A 15,940-nucleotide genomic window follows, 5' to 3' on the forward strand; every position below is an offset into this window, starting at 1 on the left:
GTATCTGCAGGGCAGCAAGTGCAACCCTGTCTGCGGGAAACCCGGGGACCCACACTGGTTAGCAGAGAGCAGGGGACGGAGGTGGCCTGGGATCTGCTTCAGAGACGGGCAGCACAATGTCCATGAGGACTGCGTTCCGGGAATTGTGAGGGCTGACGACAGGCTCCTGGGGAACAAGCAGGGAAGGCTCCCTAGATTCACCCCAAACCAGGCTCCTGAGGTGACACACGCAGGCCAGTGACTTAAGACACATAAACGGTGAAGTCCCCCCACCCACACACATATCAGAAAGACAGGCGGCTTCATCGCGCCCAAGGGTGCACGTCCCCGCGCTGCCCAAGCCGCTGGGGATCCAAGTACGCACCCGCCTGAGGCGGACAACGGGTGCCAGGCCAGCTCGCACCCTTGGCGTGGCCAGCGCAGCCCTGGGGGAGGGGGTGGGGGGGGGAGCAGGCCAGCGCAGCCCTGGGGGAGGGGGTGGGGGGGAGCAGGCCAGCGCAGCCCTGGGGAAGGGGGGGGGGAGCAGGCCAGCGCAGCCCTGGGGGAGGGGGTGGGGGGGAGCAGGCCAGCGCAGCCCTGGGGGAGGGGGTGGGGGGGAGCAGGCCAGCGCCACCCCTGGGGGAGGGGGTGGGGGGGAGCAGGCCAGCGCCGTCCCTGGGGAGGGGGGGGGAGCAGGCCAGCGCAGCCCTGGGGGAGGGGGTGGGGGGGAGCAGGCCAGCGCAGCCCTGGGGGAGGGGGTGGGGGGGAGCAGGCCAGCGCCACCCCTGGGGGAGGGGGTGGGGGGGAGCAGGCCAGCGCCACCCCTGGGGGAGGGGGTGGGGGGGAGCAGGCCAGCGCAGCCCTGGGGGAGGGGGTGGGGGGGAGCAGGCCAGCGCCGTCCCTGGGGAGGGGGGGGGAGCAGGCCAGCGCGCCCTAGGGGGACAGCGAGCCCTTCTCCCCCGCCCCTTACGCCCCTTACGCTGCACGGCGTGCCCCGCCCGCGGGGAGGCTTGGGCCCTTCCCTGAGCGGAGCCAGCGCAGCGGCAGTCCCTGCCCCTGTCCCGAGCGGTTCTGCCCCTCCGCAGGGAGCCCAAGGAAAGACCTCGGTGTTCTCTGCCCTCGGATCCCCAGTGTGTAAGAAAAGGACAAAATTGCCCCTCGGGGAAGCAGCCAGCCCTCCACCGCCACGCGGACCGGCCCCTGCCCCACGAGGCCCGGCGTACCCGTATGGGGGACACGGGCTGCGCAGTCCCGAGCCGGCTGCGACCAGGCCCTTTGCCAGAGGGCGACAGCTGACTGGCTGCAGCGACGCATTTGACAACGATGGAAACTTCCGGTGTCCAGCTAATGTGGGACCGAGGGTCACCACAGGGGCCTGGCTGTCCTGTCCACTGACACTCCTGGTGTCGGATGGGGAACAGAACGGCCCGAGGCCTGAGAGGGAGACGGGGTAGGGGACGGGGCCTGCAGAAGCGTTCCCGGAGGCACAGGACTCCGGCCGGGTGACACACTCGGACACACGCAGCAGCCACACCCCGCGGCCCCCGCCCTGAGGAGGCGCACGCACTTACCCGGAAGCGGAAGCAAAAGTTGCCGGCGCCACGGCGCCCCGCCCCCAGGCGCGCACTTACCAGGAAGCGGACATCGTCAAAGCCGTTCAGGAGCAGCTTGCTCTCATACTGCTGCAGCCCCACCGCCTCCAGCCACTCCCCGACGCTCTGCTCCAGCGTCCGCGAACCTGACGAGAGAGGAATCGGCAGACGCTTGAAAAGGGAAAAACCGTTAAGGCGGTAGCAGCGGCACTCAGAGGAAGACAGATGGCACTGCCACATCATGGTCATTACCATCAAGCAGCCAAACTACGGACAAGAGACCAGAGAGCGGGAGAGCGGAGGACCCGCAGCTCCTCTTCCGCGTGCGGCCGGGGCAGCCCGCCCAGTGCTGCGCACACCCACAGCCTAGGGCGCTGGCCCACTCACGGCCCTTGGCTGAGCAGCTCCAGCCGTGGGGCACATGCACGACCTCTGCCCACTGGTCCGGGGAAGCCAACCCCCAAAGGGTCTCCGGGCCAGCTCCTCGTTAGTGTTCACACTGAGGTCGTTCACAAAGTCCGGTCCCACGGGCACTGGCGGGGCTGGGAGCCCCGTGGGACTGAGGGCGTGGGACCGTCCTGCAACCTTGCAGCACACACGGTCAGGCGAGCGCACACATCTTCATGCAGCGCAGGGACACAGGCACACCGCGAGGGCTCCGGGAGGGAAGCGGCAGCTGTTCACAGGGCGCCCAGCACATGCAACCCAAGCAGCAGCGAGCACGGCAGGGGAGAAAAGAGACTTTTACTTGTTTTCCCCCAGCAGTCCCGGAACAAGCAAACCATGGCCCTTTGTGCTCAGAGGCTCAGACAGCAAGGAGCTGAGCAGGGCGCATGGGCCAGAGCTCAGGGACAGGCTCGGGGCGGCTCTGCTGGGATGGTGACATCGCACTCTGCTGGGCTGTGTGGCCGCTGGGCCAGGAGCTGGGTCCACAGCTAGACCCTGGGAGCCAGCAAGCGGGGCGTCTCCCAGGCCAGGGTGCTGTCTGAAGGGCTGCTTTCCAGGGCCAGGCCGGCTTGCAAGGGCTGGGCACTCATTTTCCTCCAAGAGTGGCTGTTCCTGTGACTCACCTGCCTGCCCAGGTGTAAAGCAGGCAGGCAGATCCAGTTCTTGGCTAAAGACAAAACCCAGCCAGATAAGAGAAAAAGGATCTGTCCTCTGTCAGCTGAGCCGTGGTGGCTTAAGTCTATTCACGTTCTGTGTTCTGCACTGTTGTCTTTGGCTGAGAAATGAAGACAGCAAGTGTCTTCCCAGGGTCTCCAGATCCTGACATTCCCCTGGCGGATGAGCGGGGAAGGGAGGACATCCATCTGCTATCTCCGCGGATAGGGCAGGGACGAGGGAGGAAGAAAGTTCAGCCCTTCCTGGCAGAGCCTGGGTGCTCTGCACTGAACGCCTTGACCCCCTTCCCCGCCCCACTTCTCTGGTGCTCACAGACAAGTACAGAAAAAAGAAGGAAAAAGAGAAAGGAGGAAGAAGTGCGAGGAAGGAAGAGGAACAGGAGAAACCAACTACGAGAACATCACCTCCGGAGAACTCTTGACCCGGTGAAAGTCATCCTGTTCCTGGACTTCCGCCTCAGGGCAGGTCAAGGCTTGGTAATCTCAGAGACCCCGGTGACCCAGGGTCTCGGCTCCCAGTCTTGTCTGTCCTCCGCTGAACAGATGGCGGCCGGGGTCCCGGGCAGCCTCCCGGTGCACGCTGTAGCAGCACTCCCAGATGCCGAGTCTGGGCTACTTAAGCTCCCCTGCCCTTGAGCGGCTGTCCGCTCCGCGGCCCTAAACAGCAGGCTCTTTTCCGCCCCTGAAGTCAGGTGTTGCCGGCTGCTGATTCATTGCTGCCTGGAAGCCCCCAGCCGGGCGGCTGCGGTCCTGCCTGCCGCCGGAGGGTGTGTGCGCTCACAGAACCGCAGCGGAGTGCTTTGTCTAAAGGTTCCTGGGCTCCACGCTGCCTGCTGCCAGCTCCACAGTCCTCGCGTGCTCTCATCATGTCTGGCCCTGCCCCTCCTCCCTCTCCAGCCTCCTCCCCTCCACGCTCAGGAAAATACATCAGGGATCGGACATCAAAGCAGAGGCTTCTGCTGTGGCTGCCAAGGGACGACACCGCAGCACTAGCATCAGAGCAAAATGACAGATTTCCCGACATCCGATGCCGGCCGATTCACACGCCAACGTGGAGGGAAAGACAGCGAGACTTAACCTCTAGCTTGGGGGGCTGATGACAGCTTCTCAGGGAGAACCAAGAGGAACATGCCCAGAGTTTTGGCTGACAGTTTGTAGGACAGCCAGAGAGGGGACAGAGGAATGACACTGCCCTAAGGACACAGTCCACAGGCTGAGTAACCCCCACTCGCCACCTAGGGAGACTATGCCTCTGCCAAGAAGACACATGGGTATCACAAAAACAGTGACAGAGTCAGGACGTTACACCTGATATTCCTCAGGTGAGGGCACCGAACAGCCTGGAAGCGACTTCTCCCCGGGCCTGGCGGAGCGCAGGGGAGAAGCGCCAGGCCCAGAGCAGGCCGCGCACAGCTGGAAGGAGAGGGCTTGGGGAGGCACCGTGGACAGGGGAGCCACCCAAACCCCAGGTCGAGCTGCAGAAACAGAAAGGTCACAAGTACAGACAACCCAGGGGCACACGTTGCCTTTCAACGTGCGGGGGACACGGGCATCTCGCAGGCTGCAGACAGCCTGGCACAGGAGGTGCCCTTTGTGTGGCGGATCAGGCCCAGGAGGAACAGGCACTGAGCGGCTGCTCCATAGCTAACATGGCTGGCTCTGGCAGAGGAAAGCCAAGCAGTCCCCTCTGTCTGACAGAACAAGCGTTCAGTGAGCAAGGCCAGAGCGATCTGGGCCAGCGGGAAGGCTGACCCCCCGGACCGAGTGGGATGAGCTGTAAACCACATCTCACGGAGGAGTTTCAGGTAACTAACCCCAGTGCTGGCGGCCCAGGGGCTCATGGTCCAAAAGAGGACTCGGATTTCAGTGCCACACAGGGTCTCTCCCTTCAGGACATGAGCCTCTGCAGAGCTAGCCATGCCAGGCAAGCCAGCCGAGTGAAGGGCTAGATGTGGGGGGACCTGCTCCCCCACCCAGGCTGGCAAACCCAGAGCCCAGGTCCCTTCTAGATCCAAAGCCCAAGGACAATCGGAACCCTGACACTGGCCGCTCGGAATAAATGAGAGTTCTGCTTTGGTCTGGGCTGAAGGCTGGGGCTCCCCGAGGCCCCAGGGGAAGCCCCCTCCTGACCTATCAGACAGAAAGCAGAGTTGCTGGGTGGGCAGGCTGAGCCCAGCCTCTGCAGTGGGGCAGGCACAGCAGGGGGCCTCGGCAGCATGCCTGGGCGCACCTTCTGTTTGGGCACGCCGTGTGCCTGCCCTTGACTTCCTAACCCGGGGTACGGAGGATGATCCAGCTCAGGGAGCACTAAGACAAGACAGTGCTGGAAGGCGTGACCAGACAACTCTCAGCACTCACACGGGGCCCTGGGGGGCAAGACCTGGGGGGCGGATCCAGGAGGACGAAGAGCTCCGTGTCAGCAACGCCAAGGAGAGGGCTCTTCTAGGAGGGGTTTTCCAGAGGCCCCTCCATAGCCCCTCATTTAGCAAAGCCAAGAGGGAACGGCCTGCTTCTGACCCCAAGCTCCAAGCTCACACAGTGACTGAGGCTCCTCTGACACAGGGCACAGGGAGCAAAACTTGGCCTCCACTGGACTGACCGTTATCGATCCCACTGCGGGCCGTGCCCGAAGCACAGCTTTGAAAGTGAAAGTCTTCCCCATCTACTCCCCACCCACACCTGAGTCCTGGCCCAGCCTGCAAACCACAGCAGACTGCGAGACCACCTGCCGAGAGCAAGCAGCCGCTGGGAACAGGTTCACAAACCCTCAGCCAGGCGAGCGCTCTGCAGCCGGCCCCGCAATCCGAGACCGGCACAGACAGACCAGATCCAGCTGGGCCCTCCCTGCCAGAACCCAGGGGTGGGGGGGCGCAAGGCTGCTGGCGGGAACATGGCCCGGGGAACCCGGTCTGGAGAATGGTGCTGGGAGACCACCAGGGGAGCAGATGCCCCTCTTCTCCAGGTTCCTGACGCGAGTTAGCAGTGATTTCAGGGCCAAAAACAAGCATAGCCACTATGTGCTGAGCATCTCTCTAGCCCCAGTATTTGTACATATTCCGCATGCCGTAAACCTACCTGTGAGGTAGGTGCTATTACCCCAATGCTGTAAAGAGGGCACCGGGGGCTCAGAGAAGTTAAGCGACTTGCCCAAGACACACATGTATCTGGGACCAGGATTTGAATTCAGGACTGAGGCTTCAGAGCCTGTATTCTCTCCACCAGCCCCATGGCCTCAGCAGGTCCTTTCTCTGTGATGGGCATACTTGCCCCCACCCACAAGACCTCCTGCCGGGGCCAGAGGGCCATGGAGGAACCAAAGGTTACTTGACACTAGCAGGTCAATCCTGGATGGAGCCTCCCGAGTAAGCAAGGAAGTCTGAGGCACCTTCAGTACTGTCCCCTGACCTAAGCCAGTGACACAACCACGATTCTGACGTCCAGGACAACAGTTCAGAGGTGGCCTCCTTAGTCCAGTTTCAAACGAAGGAAACAGAGGCAGCCCTCAGTCCTTGACTTCTGAGATGAAGATAATACCCAAAGTAGCAGTGATCTGAAGTAAACATGGTGAATGAGTAAGTAGATGGAAATATGGAGAAAGACACAGGAGGGAACAGCAAAACCAACCCCCCCGGGAGATGCAGGCTAGCGGTCCGAGGCCACTGGTCCAACCCAACACTCTGCCGTGGATCAAACGAGAGCCACGTTCCTGTGGAGTCAGCGCCAGAGCCGCCTGGGAAGCTGGGAGACCAATACCGAGAAGCGCTCCAATCTAAGCCACGCAGAGAAAGCTTACCTTTATGAAAAGAATTATGTGTGACAGCCGTTCATTAAAAAAAGAAAGAAGTTTCTTAATAGGCAGACTGAAATTCAATTTATACACAATCCCTCTCCAGTATGTAAGGGGCCGTGGATCTATAGGACAGCTAGATGGGCTGTCCACATCACCGAGGGCCGGGTCGTACGAGCACGACGTGGTCTGAGGCTGACCTCTCTCACCCCTAAGTGCCCATCTTCTGTGTCAGAGGGAAAACCAGAGCCCAGAAGGAGCCCCAGGCCATGTTCTGCGGGGAGATGGCTGCTCGGTACCATACCTGAGAGCTTCTGCTGCTCCTGAGAAAAGTCGATGCCTTCCCCGATAGAGCTCATGATTTTCTCAATCTGAAATGGAAGAGGAACAAGGAGAGGCTGTGAGGCTCAGGCTAGGCAGGCTGGCTCAGCATCCCGGCACCGCGGGCCTCTGGGGCCAGCACCAACCTGCAAGCCATCGGAGCACCCTGCCACTCGGCCGGAGGAAGCCCCCTCTGGCCACAACCCAGCAGGGTCTAAAGACATCCTCTGAAGGGACTCGGTGGGTGACAGCCTGGGCTTGGCTGCTGGACATGCCGAAGAGCCTCTCTCCCGGGGCATTCCAGTATCCCCGCACCCCAGCTCTCCCAGGCTGGCCCAGGCTGGCCCAGGCTGGGCAGGGTGCAAGAGCAGGCCAGACCCGGCACATTTCACTGCTCAGGTGAGCTAGCATTTTTATTCCACGAAGAGGCAAAACTTGGCCAGCTCTGTCACAGGTAATACCCCAACTGCCTAGAACAACAGTGCCTGGCAAGGCACGAACATTCAACACATCACTGATACTGCGTGACCACCATTCTGAGGTGTGGGGCCATTTCCAGAGCTGAGACAAGCACATCATCCCAGAGGGTCTTCTGCTCCCTGGAGGCCAGCAATCCCAGACAGAGCTCCGCATTCAGGGGTAATGGGAAGGACACAGACACTTGTCCTTCCCCAGACTACAGCGGACAGCTGGTCTCGACACATCCAGGGTTGCCGGCACTGCCCCTGGACGAACCACCTGTGCCAGCCACCTGGCTTTGGCCGCCCTGAGCCAGACCCAAGGCCCCACCTCAGAGACTTCACCAAGGGCAGGACCATGCTATGAGATGGAGGCCACCTTCTCTTCCTCCCCTCCTCCTCCTCCTCCTCCTTTCTGGGTTGCGGTGATAATGAGCTCATTCACTTGCTCTTTTTCCAGAGAAATGGAAAGAGGACCTTTTGTTCCAGGGCTTGGAAGCTTTCCTCTAAGTGCAAGTGAGGAGCCTGGGCCTGACAATCAGGAAAACAACAAGTCTGAAGCCAGCCTGCAGCTGGCAGACAAGGACGGCACATTCACACCCGGCACAAGAGCACAGGGCCAGCGCCGCCGCTCCCGTGCAGCCTGCAAGGGGCAGAGGGGGCGTTCTCCACTCAGGTCACCGGACAGCCCGTAAACGCACACAGGACCCCCATCCCCGGGCTCAGCAGAGGCAAAGGGACTCGGGACAGCTGAGGGGTGGGGTGTGCCTCTCCGCAGTGGACCACCATCCCCGGGCTCAGCAGAGGCAAAGGGGCTAGGGACAGCTGAGGGGTGGGTGTGCCTCTCCGCAGTGGACCACCATCCCCGGGCTCAGCAGAGGCAAAGGGGCTCGGGACAGCTGAGGGGTGGGTGTGCCTCTCCGCAGTGGACCACCATCCCCGGGCTCAGCAGAGGCAAAGGGACTCAGGACAGCTGAGGGGTGGGTGTGCCTCTCCGCAGTGGCCCTGGCCATTGCAACGCAGCCCGCTGGGCAGCTCGGTGCAACTGGGAGGGACCCAGAGCGACAGGCAGCACTCTCCGCGCCCAAAGCCTCAGGGTGCCCTCTGTGAGAGTGGGGAGAGCGCCCGCCTCCCACAGAGGGCTGTGTGGACCACAGGTATCATGCACCTCGAGCACCAGCCGCAGACCGGGCTCACAGCGCATGTTCGACAAAAGGCTCGTAGGCTTTCCACGGCCCCTTAGTAAAACTCCTTTTTAAAGTTAAAAAAATATATTTTTACTTCCATTCATTTTTTTGACAGGTAAAACATCCACAATTCAAAATTGAAAAGGTACAAAAGGGTTATTCAGAGAAAAAGTCCCCTTTCTGCCCCTGCCTGTCTCCTCTCTGGAAGAAACCAGTATAACCAGTTTCTCCAGTGTCCTTCCACATCTGTTCTCTGCGCATGTAATCAAACACACAAATGCGTTCCACCTCCCACACTGACAGAGGCATTTCATTTCCCACGAAATAACACACCCTGGAATTCTTTCTGTGGGATTTGCTTTTGAAAAGGAACTTTTTTTCTGAAATGGATGCGGCGCAGCCGTCCAGTGCGCGGCTGCGTGGTAATTATCCACCTGGGGCCCTGGTGTGCACGTGCGGAGTTTCCAATCTCTTCTCATCTAAACAGCATTCCGGTCAACACGGTTCTCACACGTGCTCACACGTGCAAGCCCGTCTGCAGAATAATTCCCAGTCACTTTCTGAGAGTCCTCCCAGGAACAGGACATTGAGTTAGCCACAGGGACCTCACACGTCACATAATCCCAACTCCTGCCCCAGCTCCGACATTGCTAAAGGCCTTCCTGAGAGGGTGCAGTCGCTAACTGGCCTAGTGAGTTCGCCCCATCTGCAGAAAACACAGATGTATAATTCGTCCTTTTATAGACTTAAGCCCTTTTTCTAACTTCTGCCCAGTGGTCCCTCCCACCGTTCCCCGAGAGCACCTCCTCTTCCACAGGAAAGGCCTGGACATAGTTGGACACAGCCCTTCTCTCCCAAGACAAGCTGCCCCCACCCACTAGCTGCATGGAAGGACAGGTCAGTGCCGGTCCGGTCCAGAAGCCTGGCTACCAGCCAGGTTACGGAGCCGTGACACTGGGCACACAGCAGGCACACAACAGGTATCTGCTGATGGACCATCTTTGTCCTTTTCCACATTTAGAGGAGACAAGTGGGGCGCCTGGGGTGAGGAAACGTCTTCCTACATGGGGATGGGTCCTTGTCCCGGGTGGCCCCATCAGCGCTGGGATGCCTCCTCCAGGCCCAGCGGGTGCACGTGGGTGAATCGCCATGGCACCACCATGGGGGCTGGACACAAGCATGCTTATTCGCCATTGCACCTGCCCCAGGCATGGTTCATAGTAAAGGGGGGGGGAGAAAGAGAGAGAGGTTTACATTTACTTAGTGCCACCAATGAGAAAGCTGTTTCCAAGGCCATGCAGTGTCAAGGGCAAAAAACGCTGGAATGGAGGTGACCCTGTGTTATCTTAGGAAATGAAACCATCACCTAATGTCCAACCCAATGTCCATCGCCCCAGCCGGCCTCGCCAATCGGCATCTCCTGGCTGCCGGGGTCATGAGGTTTTGCCACAGGGCCTTTTGAGACTTGTTTGGAGGTTCTAGCAGGGGAGCGCAGCTACTCGTATACCCTTGACCGAAGAACAGTCCTCTCCTCTAGCGGGGAAGGTCGTCCTCTTCGACCGAGCGCGCAGCTTCGGGAGGGACGCACATGGAGCGGTGAAGAAGGGGACACCCGCCTAGCCAGCCAGATCAGCCGAATCAACCCTGGCGATCAATGGGGTGACAGATGTCGCAGCCAGATCGCCCTCACATCCCACAGGGCCTTTTGAGGTCGCAGTCAACAGAGGTGAGCCCCTGCTGCTTTGCCCGTTCCTGCCCACCCCAGGACACACGCTCACGCCAGCTACAAAGGGCCAGGAGATGCCCAGGTTTCCACGGCCCTCTGGGTGAGCGGGCAAGGGCACTCTCAGAACCCTTCCACCCCAGAGAGAAAGTACGTCTTGTTTTCTGTCAACCGCAGTCGCTGAGACAAGCTGAGAAGGTCCTAGTTTACAGAGGCCCTGCGAGGACCCAGCAGTTTATTGACAGCCTGCAGTCTACGGCCACACCACCCTGAACGCACCCGATCTCGTCTGATCTCGGAAGCTAAGCAGGGTAGGGCCTGGTTAGTGCTTGGATGGGAGACAGCCTGCAATCCAGGACTACTCCCCGCCTTGGTGGGTGCTCGGGGCCGGGAGGGCAGTGGCAGTGAAGGGGTCCTACTTGGGCAGAGAGCCTGGCAGTCCCTGTCCCGGCGGCGCCAACACAGAGTGTCTGGTGCTGTGGCACTGCCAGCCCAGGCCTGGGCTGGGGAGACAGCGAGGAGCTGGACCACAGTCTCTCCCTGCCCCACCCCCGCCATGGCCCGGAACCAGTAGAGTGGATACAGTCATTCCAGTCTAAGAGGGGCAGTCGCAGCAGACAGACAGATACCGTTCTGCTCTGACAGTAAATTGTGTGCAGTCTACCTGCTCAGGTTTAAAAACTATCGGTCCAGCGGCTCTCCTAGAAACAGGCTGCCTCTCAGGATGGCGGGGGGCAGGGGGCAGTGACGGAGGGGCTCTGCCCTGTGTCTTTCTTTCTATTGTCTAGAATCCATGTCATTTTTGGAGAGAGATGGGAAATGGCCACTTTGCATGAACTCGATTACAGAACTTACATTTGTGTGTTTGGTAAGGAAAGACCTGAAGGTTAGCACCGTTACGGACTCAAGCCTTCAAAAAACACCTGGCAATGTTCCATTTTCAGAAAGTATTCAGGACTATTCTATTCTGACACCCCACCCCCACCCCTGCCACCAGGGCTGTATAAAATGTATTCACTAGATGTCTGAAAACAAAAACAAAACCAGACCAAGAGGTACGGCTGCTCAGGCCACCAGACACCTGCTAGTTGGGAACTCAGAGTCCCGGCCGCCTACGGGCCGGCGACAGGAGGCAGTGCTGTCTGCAGAGGGAACTCCACGTCTGTCTCCATCCCTGACCCCTAGCCCGGCTGCCATCAGAGTCCCGGCCGCCCACGGGCCGGCGACAGGAGGCAGTGCCGTCTGCAGAGGGAACTCCACGTCTACCTCCATCCCTGACCCCTAGCCGGGCTGCCATCAGAGTCCCGGCCGCCTACGGGCCGGCGACAGGAGGCAGTGCCGTCTGCAGAGGGAACTCCACGTCTACTTCCATCCCTGACCCCTAGCCCGGCTGCCAGGAGCCACTCAGACCCTGGGGGGGTGGTGGGGGACAGGGAAGATCTACTTCCCCAGGTTCTCTGATGGGTACTGTGTGTGTCAGGAAGTGTGCCGGGCACGGCCAGGCCACAGGAGAGCCACAGGCCTTGGTGCAGCCTGGGCCAGGGCCTGCATGAACCCTTCCTTCCAGGAGGTGGGACAGTCAGACGCAGTGGCTTGCAGCTGTAGCCAAATACCAGAGCAGGGATCGGCCCGGTCAGCTTGCCTGGGAGCCGAGGCCAGTGGAGGGGAGGAGGGAAAGGGTCTGCCTTCCTTCTGTCTTCTTTTGTGCAGATGGGAGCGTGAGCCGTTTCTGTGATTCACCAACAACTGAACTGGCTCCGGACTCAGACACTCTCCCCTAAGCCCCCTTCTGCTGCGGCCTGGGGAGCATCCGTGCCTTCGGACTCGCCCACCAAGCGGAGAGCACACACACGTCTCCCTGGGCCTGGGCCTCCGCGTTTGTCTCTGTCTCCACCCTGATTCGGACGCGCCCACCAAGCGGAGAGCACACACACGTCTCCCTGGGCCTTGGGCCTCCGCGTTTGTCTCTGTCTCCACCCTGATTCGGACGCGCCCACCAAGCGGAGAGCACACACACGTCTCCCGGGCCTGGGCCTCCGCGCTTGTCTCTGTCTCCACCCTGACACACTTGACCACCGTGCTGGCCCAGAGGAACTCCCTGCTTTGCTGCTACTCCCGATTAGCTGTCCCACGGCGTGTCACAGGGACACTGCCGAACTATGACGGTGAAGACCCTGTTTCACACTGTGTCTCCCTTAGGTCCCACAGGGCACCTTGTGCAGCGCTGGCCCAGGGCAGATGTCACCTCACTAACACAGTGAGAGGGGAGAGGCAGCCCCACCCGGCTCCAGCCTGGATTCCCTCCTCCTCTTCCTCTTGGCCTAGGCTCCGTGGCTTCTGCTAGACTCTGTGGCTTGTCCTAGACTCCCTAGTGACCTCAGAGCCCACCGCTGGCCCTTCCAACAGTCCTGTGGGGCTGCAACTCACTGGCAAGCCAACGTGGTACCCATTTTGCAGGTGTGGAAACTGAAGCCCTACTCTGTGGGCCAATCCCACACTCGGCACAGATGGCACAGTGGCACAACTCTCACTGCTGCTAAGTGCCACCAGAGGCCGGCCTGCTCCCAGGGCAGCCGAGCTTTCTGCTGTGGGGGGCCGGGTGGCAGACGTCTCCGCAGGCCAGCTGGCCGTGCTTGGATGGCACTCCCGCTCCCCGGGGCCCACGGCGGAGGAGCCGAGCCTGGCTGGCGCCTGTGCCCAGGCCACCGTCAGGTGACTGCTGACATCAGCGCTGCCCCCTCCGGCAGCACAGGGAGCCCTGAAGACTGCTGACCACGCACTCCAGGCCGGAAGCCACATCAAAGCCTTCGCTACCTCCGGCCTCGGCCTCGGGCAGCAGACGGGCCCTCAGCCTGGAGGGGGCTCCGACTCCACATCTGAAAGAGGGTCACTGGCCAGGCTCCGCCTTGTTTGTCCCCCTCTCCACCCCCCAGGCTGACTGCACGAGGCCGCGGGCAAGACAAAGATGGATGGAGTGAAATAAATGATTTGTCCTGATTTCCTAACCTTGTCAACTGCTTTGAGGGGAGGGAGGTGGGAGGGTGGGGAGGGCTGTGCAGGGGGGAGGGGATCCTGCCTCGCCCCTCTGTCCCCTGGAGCAGGCCTGCGGCCCCCCAGATCAAAGGCGGGGAGCCTCTTCTGCAGAGCCTGGTCTCCTCACAGCAAGCACTTGCAGTAGGACCATATTCATCGTCCTGCTCCCATTCTGGTCCCCTTTACATTGTCACCTTCCTTCTCCACCCCCTTTCCCTGTTAGAACGAGAGACAGCACAGCTGTCTTTAGGTAAGACTGCCGCATGCTTGTGCCTGCCGGATGGGTAGGGCAGGGAAAGCCACAGCCCTGACGGTCTCAGTTCCTAACGCCCTTCTCCTCCCCGCCCCACCCTCCCACGGGGCCTTGCTCCCAGAGCGCCTTTGCCCCACGTCCACGGGCGGGCCCTTCCCCCGACCCGGAGGTGCTCACGCCCTGCCCCACAGTTTGACAGAAAGGGACTCAGTCCTCCCTCCTTGTAGACAACACCTGCCCCGTGACCTGCTCCCTAGAATAGACAGCCACCGTTAACGCCCCAAGAAACTGCTGAAAGAAGAAAAAAAGTTAGGAGACCTAGATTTCAATTAACTTTATTATTGCTTGCCACATAGTAACTCTGGGTTGTGCGCCAAGTTCTGGCTTTAAAAAGTGGGACAAGAATCTAAAAGATTAATGAGGATTATGTACTTCGGTTGTAGTCCAATTTGCACAAACGACCTTCTCTCCGGGAGTCGGCTTATTGGGGGGCAGGAAGGGCGGGTGGCGAGGAGGAAAGGCTGTGGTCACCTCAACCACTGCGTGACCAGCCTCTTGGTCCCCTGGTTTCCCTCACCACCATGACAACGTCCGATTAACCTTGCCTGGGCCCCATCCTTGCACAATGTGGGCTGCACCCCCGCCCCCTGCACTGCCCTGCTAGTCCGGCGATGGAGTGAGCCGGCCCCAAGGAAACGCCCCCAGTCCCCACTCACAATCCATTTCCTCAGCATGGCGGCCGGGGACAGGGTCTGACATCTGTTGGCTGCTTAGATTCTGCAGGGGGACTACCACCTGCCTTGTAATGTCAGAGCCATCAGGCGTGGAAATCTGAGCACCAAATTATACATACTCAGGACATACAACAAGAACTACATGTATGCCTGACTAGGCAGTGGTGCAGTGAATAGAGCGTCGGACTGGGATGCGGAAGACCCAGGTTCGAGACCCCGAGATCGCCAGCTTGAGCGCAGGCTCATCTGGTTTGAGCAAAACTCACCAACTTGGACCCAAGGTCGCTGGCTCGAGCAAGGGGTTACTCGGTCTGCTGAAGGCCCACGGTCAAGGCACATATGAGAAAGCAATCAATGAACAACTAAGGTGTCACAACGAAAAACTGATGATTGATGCTTCTCATCTCTCTCCGTTCCTGTCTGTCTGTCCCTATCTATCCCTCTCTCTGACTCTGTCTCTGTAAAGATAAAAAAAAAAAAAAATTAAATAAATAAATAAATAAATAAATAAATAAAAGAACTACATGTACGTGATACAAATACACTACCGGTGTCCATCAGCTGTCCCGGCGTGTCCTGCAGCTTGCCACCCTAATCATCTCTGAGCTCGTGAAAACAGGAAGAAGTTGGATAAATGGGTTCAGAGTCCCCGAACTTCATCTGAAGGGTTAGCCAAAACCTTTCAGACCAGCCTGACACGGAACAGCACGTACTTCACTGCTTCTGTTTCCATCAAGTTCGATGAGAGGCCCAACGAAGCTACAGGGGTGAAAAGGTCAGGAGTTCTGGGAGGGGGGGGGGGGGTAAAAGACTGGGAAGGGACCCGGGGGAACTTCCTGGGGTCACGATGATATTCCGTATGTCGACAGAAAACTGGGTCACACAAATGCATGTATTTATCAAACTCAAGGAATGGTAGACTTTAAGACTTATGCATTTAACTCTGTATAAATTTACCCCCTCCAATAACTATAAAAAATATAAAATGTTTAAGGATAAACTGTACTAAGGTCTGCAAGTTACTCTGAAATGCATAAAAAGGAACATGATTTTTAGGTGGACTGAGCTATGGATCCCAGAGGAAGCCAGTACGGCAAAATGCCAGCCGCAGAGCCCCCGCTCTCGGCGGTGGAAGAGAAGTACTCGCTATTCATGCCTCTTTCAAGTTTTCTCTACGTTCAAACTTTTCAGAATAAAAAACTGGGGGGAAAAGATCTCTTTCAGAATCAAATCTTTTTAGAGAATAGTAGATTATAAGTTCCACCTTGGTTTGAATGTCATCGTTTCTAATGAACTGTCCAACAGGCAAAGGCAGGGGTCCCCAAACTTTTTACACAGGGGGCCAGTTCACTGTCCCTCAGACCGTTGGAGGGCCGGACTATAAAAAAAACAATGAACAAATCCCTATGCACACTGCACATATCTTATTTTAAAGTAAAAAACCAAAACGGGAACAAATACAATATTTAAAATAAAGAACAAGTAAATTTAAATCAACAAACTGACCAGTATTTCAATGGGAACTATGGGCCTGCTTTTGGCTAATGAGATGGTCAATGTGCTCCTCTCACTGACCACCAATGAAAGTGGTGCCCCTTTATTTATTTATTTATTTTATTTTATTTTATTTTTTGTATTTCTCTGAAGCCGGAAACGGGGAGAGACAGTCAGACAGACTCCCACATGCGCCCGACCGGGATCCACCCGGCACGCCCACCAGGGGCCTCACTCTGCCCACCAGGGAGAGATGCT

At 58.8% G+C, this 15,940-nt stretch overlaps 1 protein-coding gene across 6 annotated transcripts in view; it reads right to left on the minus strand.

Moving 5' to 3' along the window:
* Positions 1-15,940, minus strand: part of ANKS1A (ankyrin repeat and sterile alpha motif domain containing 1A) — a 188,685-nt gene that overhangs the window by 24,107 nt on the left and 148,638 nt on the right. For all 6 annotated transcript variants that reach the window (XM_066359608.1, XM_066359605.1, XM_066359607.1 and 3 more), the window contains 2 exons: positions 6,784-6,850; positions 1,611-1,717 (listed from right to left, as the gene is read on the minus strand). In XM_066359608.1, the coding sequence (XP_066215705.1) occupies positions 1,611-1,717; positions 6,784-6,850 (174 nt within the window). The remainder of the gene's footprint in view (positions 1-1,610; positions 1,718-6,783; positions 6,851-15,940) is intronic.

This window comes from Saccopteryx leptura, chromosome 1, assembly GCF_036850995.1.
Source record: "Saccopteryx leptura isolate mSacLep1 chromosome 1, mSacLep1_pri_phased_curated, whole genome shotgun sequence".
NCBI classification, from domain to species: Eukaryota; Metazoa; Chordata; class Mammalia; order Chiroptera; family Emballonuridae; genus Saccopteryx; species Saccopteryx leptura.